Source organism: Hevea brasiliensis, chromosome 5 (assembly GCF_030052815.1).
Source record: "Hevea brasiliensis isolate MT/VB/25A 57/8 chromosome 5, ASM3005281v1, whole genome shotgun sequence".
Taxonomy (NCBI): domain Eukaryota; kingdom Viridiplantae; phylum Streptophyta; class Magnoliopsida; order Malpighiales; family Euphorbiaceae; genus Hevea; species Hevea brasiliensis.
The window spans coordinates 89,022,667-89,036,707 of NC_079497.1; the positions used below are offsets into that span (position 1 = coordinate 89,022,667).

A 14,041-nucleotide genomic window follows, 5' to 3' on the forward strand; every position below is an offset into this window, starting at 1 on the left:
TTTGAAAGTTATGCAGAAAAGTTTTCCTGGTATGCTAACTAGTTTGCTACTTGTTTAGTATGCTAACTGGTTTGCTATTTTCTCCAATATGCTAACTGGTTTGCTATTTTCTCCAATATGCTAACTGTCTCAACTCTGCACAACATCGCAGAAAAAGACAAAATAACGGCTATTTTCTTGAAAATCGTAATTGTAACGTTCAAATGAGTTCTCAAACGGTCAAAAACGTTCCACAGCTATAAATACACCTATCTTTGGCCATTTTGCACTTAATGAAAGTCTCTCCACTGTTCAAAATCATAAAAGCTTTCATTCAAAGTGCTCAAAGTGATTTTATTGCTCATCATTGGCTTATTTACTCATCTCTTCTTTATAGATTCTGTTGTATTGAGTGAGAGTGAGTTTTAAACACATTATTAACATTTATGAGAGGTCATTCAAGCACCCATTAAAGCTTGATTGTGAAAAGTGTTTGAGATAACACTTAGTAGAAGTGTGAAGCTACTTGTAAAAGCTTTAGTGAGAAGATTTGTAAAAGGCTTTTTGTCTCTTGCCTTTAAAAGAGAAGAATAGTGAAGTGAAGACTCAAAGTGGGATCTTTGAAAGAGTGGATGTAGGCTAGTTGAGCCGAACCACTATAAAATTTCAGTGTTCATTTTCTCAACCCTTGCTCTTTACATATATGCATTTTAACTTCAAGATTGATATGCTTTTGCTGACATGAAAGTTGAGGCCATTTGCTGTTAACCTTGTTGCAAACTGAGAAAATTAGTTTACTGCTAAATCTGCTGATATCTGATTTAATCTGTTTGTTGTTTGATCTGCTATCAGTTAGTATATCTAGTGTACTGCTCTGTTTGCTGTGTTTTGAACACATTCAGAATACTGAAATTTCTACTAAATGCTAATATAATCTGTTGGATCAGTATACTGATTACATATAGCCTAACTTTGAATCAACTTGTCAATAAAGCTGTATTGTTTATATTTCACATTAGTCAATTGAGTTGAACTTAGCTGCAATTTTCAAAGGTTTTGAGCGAGAACCGAAAATTATTTTTTAGAGTCCAATTCACCCCCCTCTTGGACATATTTTGGGACATCAACCTTATTTGAGCATTTTGTCATTGAAAAATTGATTTGGTATGATTTATGAAAATTTGGTGTTAATCATGAATTGTGTTGCCACTTTGCGAATGAAACTATGACTTTGGAAATTCATCGGATTTCTCATGAATTATTTGAATAAAATGTTTGAAATAGATTATTGATTCACACTTAGCATGACATTACCTTATTATTCCTCCTCCATTTATGGGGTGAGATCGATTATTTTTCCTCCCTCTCTGTTTTACCAGTTGAGGTTGTAGATCGGATGAGTACTCATTAGCTAGCTAGCCACCTCCCTCATTGATTTCGATTAGTGGGGTTGTAGATCGCTTTGTTGTGGTGTACAACACGACATTGATCGGAAATTTTGTGTCATGGCTTAAGTTGTGTATGAATTGGCAACATTATGTTTATTAAATTATTTGACCAAAATTGTGCTATAATGAGTTTTGATAATTTGTGAATTGTACTTATGAAATATTTAAATTGTGACTTGTCAATGAATGTTTTATGTACTGTATTTCAAAGTTTTATTATGCACCACTGAGTATTTTTACACTCAGCGATAGCTTATTTTGCTGTCGCATATAAGAGCAAGGAAAAAGCAGTAGAGTGAGCTGCTGAACTGGAAAAACCTTCGCTGATCTTTTGTACGGGTATTTATTTATACCCTTATAGTTAATTGATGTAAATATTGTAATGTTTTATGTATCAATGTAAAGTTGAGCAGTTATATAATAAATTGTAATAATGATATTTTAGACTTTCTTTTTGTAAATTAAGATTTGTATTTGTAAATTTTGTACTATATGCAATGTGAATGAAATTGTGAAATATTTTGAGATAATAAATTTTTGGTTGAATTGTGGAATGAAATGGAATTGAGTTGATTTGGGTTGGGAGTTATGGAGAAATTTATTGGAAGTGTTTTTCTCAGGTATTTAAAGAACTGTTTTCTCAAAATACAGACGGCACTCTGCCGAAATTTTTCTAAAATTTGCGAAAAAATAAAAATAGACAAAAATTTATACTAGTTTTAAAGCTTCGAATAAATGATTTTAATTCCTACCAAAATGCTCACCACTTCCAAAATGTAAGAAAATGATTTCAAAATCCCTTGTAGGATACTTAATGAGTTATCAGTAGATGGAGTTCGGTAGTTCATTAGGTATTCTACGGGATCATGTTATGCCTTATAGAGGGGTAAGGCGTGACAGAATGTTAGTGAAGAGACATAAAATGATGAAATACAAGATAAGAAAATACAAGAAAGATAGAGGAAAAATAAGAGCAATGAAATGTAATTAGATTAAACGAGCCATAAATCGTAGCGATGGGTGACTGCACTGGGAAGTTACGGCGAGGACCGTTGACTAGCCCTAAACCGCGGGAAACTCTGATAAATATTTTTGAGACCTAATTAAACATCTATTGAGGTATAAATGGCATTAGAAATGTCAAAAAAAATTAATGAATTAGTATAAAGAAAAACGAAAAAACAAGAAACCAATAAAAATTGGTGTTATCAAAAAATCTGGAATACAACTCGAGGAGGGACATTTTGGTCAATTGACACCTAGAGCTGACTTTTGAACTAAATGTCCATGAAAAATATGTGATATTAAACATTGAAAATATCATGAAAATAAGAAATGTGGTACATAATGTAAATAGTAGAAGAATTGTGGCATAATTACAAATTAAGAAACTTTTGGATTAATTAATTCATTAAGTAAGTTTAGTGCTCCACTAACTTCGAATTAAGGGACCTATATAAGCCATTTGGGACAGAAAATGTTATCATCTTCAACCTCTCAACACTTAGCCAAAATCAATTCTCCAAAGAAACTCCATTGTCGTTCAAGCTTTAAGCTCCATGCATCCATGATCCAACCATAAAAACCTCAAGTCTCCTTGATTAAAAGTTGTTCGTACACCTTGCGGAAGAGATAGGGAGCAAGAAAGAGAGGTTTTGGTGAAGTTTTGGACAAGCTTCAACAGAGGTAAGTGCTTATTTTCCTTACTTGCTTCATTAAAGTTTGTATGAAGGTTGAGATGAGTAGTTTGGTGAAGAAATTTGAAGGTTTTGATGAGTTATTGAAGCGTACCATTTTTGGCAGCCATGGAAGTTTAAAGTGTTTAGCTTGCTTTTACATATAATTGATGGGAAATCATGTTGACTGAGGTTACAAGATATTTTAACCAATGTATATTATGTGTATGTGTGAATTGAACTTTAGAATTGGAGGTTTGGAAGGAATTGTGAGGACTTTGGCAAATTGGTAATTTCGACAGCCTTTTGGTTCAAGGAAGAGTGTTTAATTTCATGGAATTATTTGATGAATTATGGTATCAAGGATTGAGAAATGTGTATGTAAATTAGTATTGGAAATTATATGTAATAATTAGGTGTGTTTATGTATATAAATTGTTGAATTTGGACTTTATAATTTAGAGTTGTATTTGGTGTATTGAGAATTTGTACATTTTTCCCAAATTGACCAAAATGTGATGTGATGAATGGTTGTAGTATGATACAAATGCAGAATTAGGTTTGGGAAGTGAAGTTATAGCAAGTTGAATGTGTGATTGGTTGGTGTTTGAGAAATGTGTTAAGGGCAGTATGTATTTTAGGCTATAAATGGAATTGTGTGACTCCAATTAGTATGAGGCCAATTGGAGGTAAAACTAGACATAAAATAGGCCAATTCTCATTTAGAAAACTTGCTAAAATTCTATCCAGAAATTGACCTTAAAATTTACCTAATTCAGAATTGCAACTTTGCAAACCCAGTTTTTTGACCATTTGAATAGTAGTCACTAAAATGACCATAACTCACTCAAAATAGGTCCAAATGACCTGAAATTTATATCAATGGAAAGCTTAAACATAGGGCTACAACTTTGGTTCAGACCACGAAGCCCAAAATTGCCATTAATCAAGTCAAAATGATTGCCCAATTTGGATTACAAAAACTGGCCGAATTGACTTTGACCTAAAAATGACCTAATTATGCAATATAAGTGCAACTTGACCAGCCATAGTAAAATGAACATAATTTGGTTCACAGAACTCCAAATGACATGAGATCAGTGGCAAAATTTCAATAAGACATAGAGCTACATTATTGGTAATTTGACCAAATCCCAGAAATAAAGGGAAATAGGTCAATTAGTTAGGTCAAGACAGCATAACAAATCTAAAAAATTGCAATAAAATGAAAAATCTAGAAAATGTCATTTTAAGCCTATGTAAGGATACAATTAAATAAATATGCAATAAATTGTTAGAATTATTATGAGATGTGATACTAAAACACTGTAAATTATGTGTTTCAGTTGAAAAGGCTATTGAGAAGCATAAGGAACATTGAGTCAGGCCTAGAGGTGACTCAAATCAGGTCTGTGCACAATAACTTTAAATTACTGTTTTCGCCTTGAAAACTTGATTTATTCCGTATTGTAAATGTATTGGTTAATTATGAATTCCGAGAACTATTGTGTTGCCACTTTGTGCCTGTAAATTGGACTTTGGAAATTGATTGGATTTTTCATGCAATATTTGAATAAATTGTTTTAAATTGATTTCGGATTCACACTTAGCATAACAGTACTACATTATTTCTCCTTCATTTATGGGGTTGAGATCGATTATTTTCCTCCTTCTTTGGCTTGCCAGTTGAGGTCGAGACCGAATGAGTACTCATTAGCTAGCTAGCCACCTCCATCATTGATTTTGATTAGTGAGGTTGTAGATTGCTTTGTCGTGGTGTACAACACGGCATTGTTCAAAAATTTTGTGTTATGACCTAAGATGTGTATGGATTGGCAACACTGTATTTATTACATTATTTGATAAAATTGTATTATAAATGTGATTTGAAAATTATGAAAAATGAATGTGAAATGTATGAATTATGATTTATCAATGAATATTTTATATTCAGCATTTTAAATTTTATTGTGCACCACTAAGTAAATTATACTCAGCGATAGCTTATTTTGCTATCGCAGATAAAGAAAAGGAGAAAGTAGCAGAGTGAGCTACTATTGAGATAGAGGACTCCGCTAAATTTTGTACGGGTATTATTCTATACTCAATGTATTTATTTTGATGTAAATATTGTAGTGTCATATGTATTAATGTAAAATTGAGCAGTTATACAGTAAATTTGTAATAGTATTATTTTTGAATTTTATGTTTGTAAATTTAACTTGTGTATGTAATTTAAGTATTTTAATGCAACAAGTATAAGTTTTATTTAATTGTCTTGAAAAAATGTTATGATGAGAATTTTGAATTGAAATTGTGATTGATTGTGTTGATTTGAGTTGTATTAGAAGTTGGGAGTTGTAAAAATCATTTGGAAGTGTTTTTTTTTTATAGGGTTTAAAGAACTATTCTCTCAAAATACAAATGGCACTCTGCCGAAACTTTTACAAAATTTATGGAAAAATAAAAGTTGTAAAAAATTCTATCTAATATTTAAACTTCAAATAAAAGTTTTTGATTTCTACCAAAAGTACTTACTACCTTCAAAAAGAAATAAAATTATTTTAAAATTCCTTATAGTGTATTTAATGAATTATCGGTAGGCGAAGTTCGATAATTCATTAAGTATACTATGGGATCATGTTATGCCTTATAGAGGGGTAAGGTGTTACAAGGAAATTTATGGCTAAATTTGATGGTTATTTAAGCTCCAAATGAGCTTTAATGGTGGAAGTGAGAGTGAGAGGAAGAGAGAGAGGTAGACAGCAAGAGAGTCGAAGAAGATGAGGTTTTAAAATTTTTTTTTTTCATTTGTCTCTTTATGTAAGTAATTGTCCCATAAATAATAAAATTAGAAATTAAAATTAGTATTTGTGTCATGCTTACACAAGCATGATGATGTCATAATTTATTTATTCCAATTTCTTTTCTTTCCCTTTCCTACACCTCTTCATATTTTCAATTACTTTTCATAAATTTAATTTCCTACATTTTAATGGACATTTAGGCCATGAGTCACCTTTAAGGATAAATTCACCAAATTACCCCTTACCAGTCTGATCCATTTTTCCAATAGCGTTAAATTGCTTTTGGAACTCTGGTTCAATTATTTGAGCTGATTTTCTATTCTTTTTGTGGTTTTCACATTTCCACTAGCTTCGCAATAATTCTTAGGCCTAGGGTGTCACAGTGGACCACATGAAATTAGGGCAACAACTGATCTCGCAGTTACTTCCCGATATGGTCACCCATCGCTGTGACCTTGGCTCATTAACCCATTATGCTTTGTTTTCTTTATTTCCATTTCACCTTCATATAATTTCTATTAATTTTTATTTATGGATTTTCTAGGTGTCACCAATATAGTTCTAAACATTCTGATTATCCGGGCAGACACTAGTTACCGGAACAGTAGAATGTATAGTCTGCTTAGTATAGGGGGTGTTACATCTAGGCTCGAAGCCTCAAAAATTTCTAATCACAAATCAATTTTTTTGGTAAGTCTTTAGAATTTGTTTAGGGCACATGACATAAATGTGCAAGGCATAGAAGATCATGCATCGACATGTAACCTATAGGTGTATAAGGCATAGAAGATCATACATCACTGCAATTTTCAAGTGTCAAAATATGATTCCTCTTCAAGGATAACGAGGGCGATATGTAGGCAGTTTAGGACCATAATTCTAAATGTGAATCCACAAATGATCAAATCACATAGTTATCACTATTGTGGGACCATAGCTAGTCCCATAACATAAAAGGTATCGATAGAGCAAGATACAATCGAAATTTCAAATCACACAATTATCACTATTGTGAGACTGTAGCTAATCCCATAAAATAGAAGGTATCGATAAAGCAAGATGCAATTTCAAATCACACAATTGTCATTATTGTGGGACTGTAGCTAGTCCCATAACACAGAGCGTATCAATAGAGCAAGATACACTCAAATTTTCAAATCACACAGTTATCACTATTGTGGAACTGTAGCCAGTCCCATGACATAGAAGGTATTGATAAAGCAAGATACGCTCGAAATTTCAAATCACACAGTTGTCACTGTTATGGGACTGTAGTTAATCCAATGACATAGAGGGTATCAACATACACTCAAAATTTCCTATCACTCAATTGTCACTGTAATGAGACCATAGGTAGTCCCATGACATAAAGGCTATCAAGAAAGCAAGATACACTTGATATTTATTGTTGTGAGACCATAGCTAGTCTCGTAACTCAAGGTCCTGAACTTAACTCAACTATTTTAAATAAATATTTTCTTAACACATACATATACATTCATACATCATGATATATGTTCTTAGATATGAATGCACCTTACGATTACTTATATAAATGTGTGTTATATGTTCACAAATGTGTTGCATAACTACTTGTGATGTGCTAGTAATTCATGGATGACCCACTGGTTCCTTATTAGAAATGATATGATGAAGGAAAGGATTTGCATGTATGCATAATGAGCTCACTATGTTATGGGACAATCAGGTAAGGCAACTCTATGTCTTCAGCCCCACTTATTTGATATGATATGATAAGAGAAAGTCCTAATGAGCTCTTGTAATGGGTCGAGCACATTGGACATCTGATTATGACGATAACATGGTTAGGGGGGAACCACTAGTGAAATAAATTACTTTGATGTGATGTGTTTGTGCTGTGAAATCATCATGGGATTGCTGCATTACATATGCTTGTGCTTAAATTTAAATGTTTTATCCTTAAGTAGGCTTTTACTCAATGAGCCTCAAGCTCACCCCTCTTGCTCTGTCTTCCCCTTTCAGGGATAAGAGTTGAAGATATAGTCTAGCAAATTCAAGTTAGAGTTTTTAGAGGCTATTACTTCATTATGTTGAAAAGGTATATGTAAAGTTATGGAACTCTTTAATGACATATGGTTATATAAATGTTTACTGTACTTGTAAAAATTGTTTTATAATACAAATAAATTATTTTATATATTTACATGTGTTGTATGATGAAAATGGGCTCCACTAATAATTTATAAAAGTAATATTTAGGCTTGCTATGGGTTCTTGTGGCTTTTTGCTTATTCATTCCCTTAGTACAGGTAACAATCCCAAATCGAGTCATTATAAATATGATATTAGAGCAATAGGTTTACAAGATTGAACCCAATTACTGTTAATGTAAAGTAAAGAGGAAAGAAAAAGAAAGAGAAAGTGGAAAAAGAAAATGAAATTGTGGCCTAATTATGTGAAAGAAGATATTTTTAAAAGACAAGCACAATAACTTCTGCATACAAAGGAAGGTATAGTCAGACAGTAGATACATATCTTAAGTCATGTCAAAGTAGGTTAAGCCACTTAGTCTTGGGTATGGGGCCAGGACTCAGTGACCCTAAAGGAGACTCCTTTCTATTGTTGAGAACCGAACCCTTTCAATAGTTTTATAAAATATTTTATTCATACAAGATTTTTAGTAAAGTATTTGTCTATAAAATATTTATTTAATCAATTATAAATTAAATTGTATTTGATATGATTGAATTATATTTGATAATATTATAATAAAAAATTAAGTTAATATAACTTATTATTTAATAAATTAACTTATTACTCCTTTAAATTATTTTAATAATAAATATGTTTATATATTATTTTTTATCAAATATGTTAGTTAGTATAAGTAATTTGTAAGTATTTTAACAGAAATATTTAATTGCTTAAATATTGTTTATAGACTCAAATCACGTAAGTGTTTTAAAACTAATTCCCATAAGATTTTATGTAATTTATAAAATTTCAGCATTTGAAGAGTCCCTGATTTACGCGCGCCCTGACGCTGGCAATGGGCCATATTTGTCTTAGGGCGGCCTCAACCAAGGAGCCAGCTTGATTATTTTTCTTCACTCTTTTTTGTCTTTATACTGAAAAAATCCTTCATTCTGAAGTTGCCAATGTGGGCACGTCACTTGGGTCTCGAAGATAACCATTTTCCAATTTGAAAATTCTTATATGCATCTGGAATATATATGCACCGGATTAATAAAAGAAATTAATAAATTATCATTTAAATATTTATAAATTGTTTGGAATATGAAAGTATTTCTTGTCCCACTTACACATATTATCCTAAATGTATGTGAACTTAATTAGCTTTCAAAAAAGCACAGAGCTCCCTTCCTTCCTCTCCTCCCCTCTCTCTCTGTCTCTCTCTCTGTCTCTCTCTTAACACCCACATGAATTCTAAGTTGCTAATGATCATAAAAGCTTTAGTTTGCATAATATTAATGCAAATATGTGTAGCTGGGGATTTATTCTCCAAAGAAGATGATAAAATAGTGAGTTTGCCAGGCCAGCCACAAGTGAGTTTCCAGCAATATGCGGGGTACGTTACCATTGATGAAAAACAACGGAGGGCTCTTTTCTATTACTTTGTTGAAGCAGAAAGTGAACCTGCTTCAAAGCCTTTCGTTCTTTGGTTAACTGGAGGTAAATCCATTTTACTTATATGGCTAAAGCTTCTAAATTCTAAAAGATTTAGTGCCAATTGTAAGATGGTTATTGAACTGCTGGGATTGTTCTTCAGGGCCTGGTTGTTCTTCTGTTGGTGCCGGAGCATTCTCTGGGCATGGACCATTCAGGACTAGTGATGGAGAAAATCTGAGCAGACATGAATATAGTTGGAATAAAGGTGACCCCAACAGCTGTATGTACTTTTTTATTCCCTATTACTTGACTAAAATATAAATTGTATATTCCATAATTTGTTGAAACCAATATGATGATGGCCCAAGTTATTGGGTTCACTAAAAAAATAGCCACCCTCACAGTCTTAAGTGAAGATGCAAAGCACCGACTATTTTATTGTCCCTAATCATATTTATCTGATTTAATAAAAAGATAGTAATCTAATAAATCGAAGTTGGTGTAAGCGGCTGCGAGGAGATTATGTTAGAGCCTTAAATCTTAATAGCGGATGCAGAAAAAAATAAAGAGGACAGGCCAAAATTTAAATAATTATATTATATCATTTATTAAGTTGCCACTTAGTAAAGTAGGGATATGTTAAGACACTGCGTTTTAGTGTGTATACAGACATTTTCAAATTAATTAATATTTTAAAATGATATTTTATAATTATTATAATAAATGGTGCCTAAAAATTTGACTTTATAGGGATAAAAGAAGACTAACTAAAAAATGAAAATCTTTCTAAGGTTTTTCAGGTTTAGTTAAAGATATTAATCTCATCAATTTCATCCTAAATTTTTTACATTACCTTCAATTAGTAATAAAATTTAATTAAAACTATTAAATTCATTAATCGATGAAGTTTAAAAGTTTAGATTTTTTTTTAATTATTTACCCGATAAAATAAATAGAAAAAATTGTTATGCAATAAAAAAATAGATTTTTTGCTTTAATATTTTATCAGTTTTCATAATTGACAACAAAATTAATTTTAAATATTAAATTTAATAACATTATCATTCTCAAATTTACATGAAAATTTTAGAGATAAATTAATAAAACTAATCATTAAAATTAAGATTTTTTTCAAAATTATTGAAATTATTAAGATTTCAATAATTTAAATAAATGCAAAAATTATTAAAATTTTATTATCTATTTAAAGAGAGAGGAGTACCATTTGTATCCTCTAATTCTGACATCGATATTATAATGCATATGAGTCTTAAAAGTAAAAAAAAAAAATTGGAAGGCCCTCGATTTCACCCCTATCGAATATGTAACCTTTAAATCACAAATGAAGTAATTTTACTACTGCACGAATGCCATAACCCATATTTATCTGATTTAATATTTATCTAATTGGTTTACTCCTCTAAAAGAAGATATCTTCTTAGTTACCATTATATTTTTTTAAGGAAATAATTCATAAAATAACTTCAACTCGAAAATTTTCATTCCTTTAAGAAATATTAATTAAATAAATATAGAAAATCTCAAATTTAAATTCTAATCATAAACTAATAATAATAAAAAAAAAATCTAGATATACTCTTCTTAGGATATTTATTTGGTTACTTTTTCTATTTTCCATTTGGGAAAAGTTAGTAAAAGTTTACCTTTCCTCTATGTTGCAGAAGCAAACATGCTATACGTGGAATCACCAGCAGGGGTTGGCTTTTCTTATTCTGCTAATGCATCTTTTTATGACTCTGTGAACGACACTATCACAGGTTCAGATGCTTCCCACTCCAACAAATCGTAGTTTAAATACTCAACTATTATATATTGTATCTAAATCACTCATTTAGATTTCCATAATAAACAATAGAAAAATTACTATTTAGCCTTTTTATTTTATTAAAATTAATTATTTTATTTTTTATTTTAAAAAATATATTAATCAGCTTCTATATTTTTATTTTATTTATTTTTTGGTGTTTTTGATCCTTTTAAGTGTTACTTTGAATTTTATTCAATTTCTGTAATTTAAAAAATATAATTATGTAATCTTTTCATTTTTTAACTTTTAAATTATTTAGTACTCGTAATAGTAATTTTTTCTCTCCTTCAAATACATTGACAAACAAAAATCTTAATTTAAACTAGACGAAGGGACTAAAGAGTAGACAAAATAAAAATACAAAGATTAATTAATCTATTATTTAAAATAGGATGATCAAATAATTATTCTAGTTAAAATAGAGGGACTAAGAAATAATTTTTATTAGTTTTTTTTAAACCAAATAGACCCCTTGTTAGCTCAATCAGCTAATTAATTTTTTCTTTGTTTCCTTCTTTAGCCCAAGACAACCTCAAATTCTTGCAAATTTGGTTTGTCAAATTTCCTGAGTATAAAAGTAGAGATTTGTTTATTGCTGGGGAAAGCTATGGAGGTACCTTTGGTTGATTGTAAACAGTTTATTATTGGAAAATTTTTATACTAGTGACAAGAAAAAAATTTCTCTGTTGGTTGCAGGTCACTACGTACCACAACTTGCAAAGCTAATTGCCCGGTCAGGATTAAAATTCAATTTGAAAAGCATAGCTGTAAGTACAACTTGGAAACAAAAACAGATTTTAGTTACCATTTAATTATTATTTTTTCATTTCTCTTTCATCGGATGCACTCTATAATGTAACTGTCTTTCCGTAAATTTTGAAACCTCCTGATGGAAATCTAAAATTTATGATGATTTCAGATAGGAAATCCTCTGTTGGATTTCAATACAGACATGAACTCACGGGGTGATTACTACTGGTCTCATGGGTTGATATCAGATCCTACTTATAAACTTGTCACTACAATTTGCAACACTTCACAGCTCGCCAGAGAGCAAATAAGTGGCTCATCTTCAGTTGCTTGTAAAGCTGTGAATGCTCAACTTTCGAAAGAAATTCCTGACGCCATCGATAACTACGATGTCTCTGCCGATGTATGTGTATCATATGGGCAATCACAACTGAAAGTCTACAATCGTCCCTTGAGACCAAGGTTTCACTTTCCATTATTTAGTGAATCACTGGAAGAAGGTCCTAATCAGCCGGTAAGCTCTCTACAAAGAAATGAATCAATTCTGCAAGCTTTTTTAATTCTTCAGCAAACTTATTATTGCTTACTTGCTTGTATATACAGAAATCTGCAGAAAATATAGATGTTTGTGTACAGCCAAAGACACTTGTGTATCTGAACAGGAAAGATGTGCGAGAAGCTCTTCATGCCCAGCTTGTCGGAGTTAGCAATTGGAGTTTCTGCAGCCAGTAATCAATAATTCTGAACCTTACAACCTATTTTAGATTTCTTTACAAATTGTTTTGAATATATATATATATATATATATATATATATATATATACAAGGATTCACATCTTGCATCCCTCTCTCCCAGAAGAAAAAGTTAGTAATCCTTTTGCAGAAATCTTCTTCTCTGCATTCACCCTTAATGCCCATTTCTGCCTATATTTAATTTAATCATCCAGTTGTAAAGCTGATACAAGAAAGAATGATTGGATCTTTATTTTTTGTTTATTGATGTTCTACGTTCTTAATTGCAGGGTATTGAACTATGACTTGAAAAACCTGGAAATACCTATGATTGATGTTGTGGGCTCATTGGTCAGTTCAGGCATCTCAGTTCTAGTGTACAGGTATATCAGTAAGCATTCCGTCTATTGGTTAAAAATAGAGACAATTTCTAGTTATATTAACACAAGTTTGAAAGAAAATGTACAGTGGAGATCAAGATTCAGTTGTTCCATTTGCTGGTTCAAGGACTTTGGTTAATGGTTTGGCAAAGAAGTTGAGTTTGAATGCAACTGTGACTTATCGGCCTTGGTTTCAAAATAAACAGGTTAGCCTGTTGCTGCAACTGTAGATAATCAAGATATAATTATATTGCATCAAGAGCTTTTTTTTTTTTTTTGCCCAGGTTGGTGGATGGACACAAGTATATGGAGAGACCCTTACGTTTACAACTATTAGAGGAGGATCTCACTTGGCACCTTTGTCATCACCCAAGCGATCATTAGCAGTATTTAAAGCATTTCTTGCTGGCAATCCACTTGCCTAGTTAAGAACAAAGAAAAAAGCTATACAAATTTTTCAATTCTGTCATCCATAATTGATCAGTGTTAGAAAATTAATATCAATGTGAACTTAACTATATATATATATATAACCTTGTATTACTAGTATATATTGAATTACATGTTATCCACAAATCAAATAGATAGTTCAAAGTCTAGATGTACCTTTTTTTTAACGAATTTCCACAAAAATGATAGAGGAAGAAAGAGTAATTTGATAGGGTATTAACCTTAGGACAAAAATTGCACCAAGAGAGCACCCAAATAGTGCTTCTAGCTATGGCCAAAATATCTCCCTTTTACAGCCATGAATTCTATGCTATTTAATGGTATTTATATGTCCTTCTGTTTGCACCATAATTTTTTTTTAATATTTTGGGTTTCAAGA

At 31.2% G+C, this 14,041-nt stretch overlaps 1 protein-coding gene across 3 annotated transcripts; it reads left to right on the top strand.

Annotated features, from left to right (window-relative positions):
* Window positions 1–9,294: 9,294 nt before the first annotated feature.
* LOC110661095 (serine carboxypeptidase-like 45) lies at window positions 9,295–13,761 on the top strand. Of its 3 annotated transcripts, none has more exons than XM_021819626.2 (10): window positions 9,295–9,585; window positions 9,683–9,787; window positions 11,205–11,300; window positions 11,871–11,963; window positions 12,047–12,117; window positions 12,270–12,614; window positions 12,704–12,828; window positions 13,123–13,215; window positions 13,290–13,418; window positions 13,497–13,761. In XM_021819626.2, the coding sequence occupies exons 1-9, from the start codon at window positions 9,333–9,335 to the stop codon at window positions 13,369–13,371; spliced, it is 1,263 nt and encodes a 420-aa protein (XP_021675318.2). In that variant the 5' UTR covers window positions 9,295–9,332; the 3' UTR covers window positions 13,372–13,418; window positions 13,497–13,761. The 3 variants fall into 3 exon arrangements, with proteins under 3 accessions (XP_021675318.2, XP_021675316.2, XP_021675317.2); XM_021819624.2 differs by having other exon boundaries at window positions 13,301–13,418; XM_021819625.2 differs by lacking the exon at window positions 11,871–11,963 and having other exon boundaries at window positions 13,301–13,418.
* Window positions 13,762–14,041: the final 280 nt, after the last annotated feature.

Excerpts from the sequence above, each read along its gene's own strand:
- LOC110661095 (XM_021819624.2), top strand. The coding sequence starts at position 9,333 with ATGAATTCTAAGTTGCTAATGATCATAAAAGCTTTAGTTTGCATAATA. Across the intron at positions 9,788-11,204 it reads TGAATATAGTTGGAATAAAG|AAGCAAACATGCTATACGTG; the intron begins GTGACCCCAACA and ends TCTATGTTGCAG. Across the intron at positions 12,615-12,703 it reads AAGAAGGTCCTAATCAGCCG|AAATCTGCAGAAAATATAGA; the intron begins GTAAGCTCTCTA and ends TTGTATATACAG.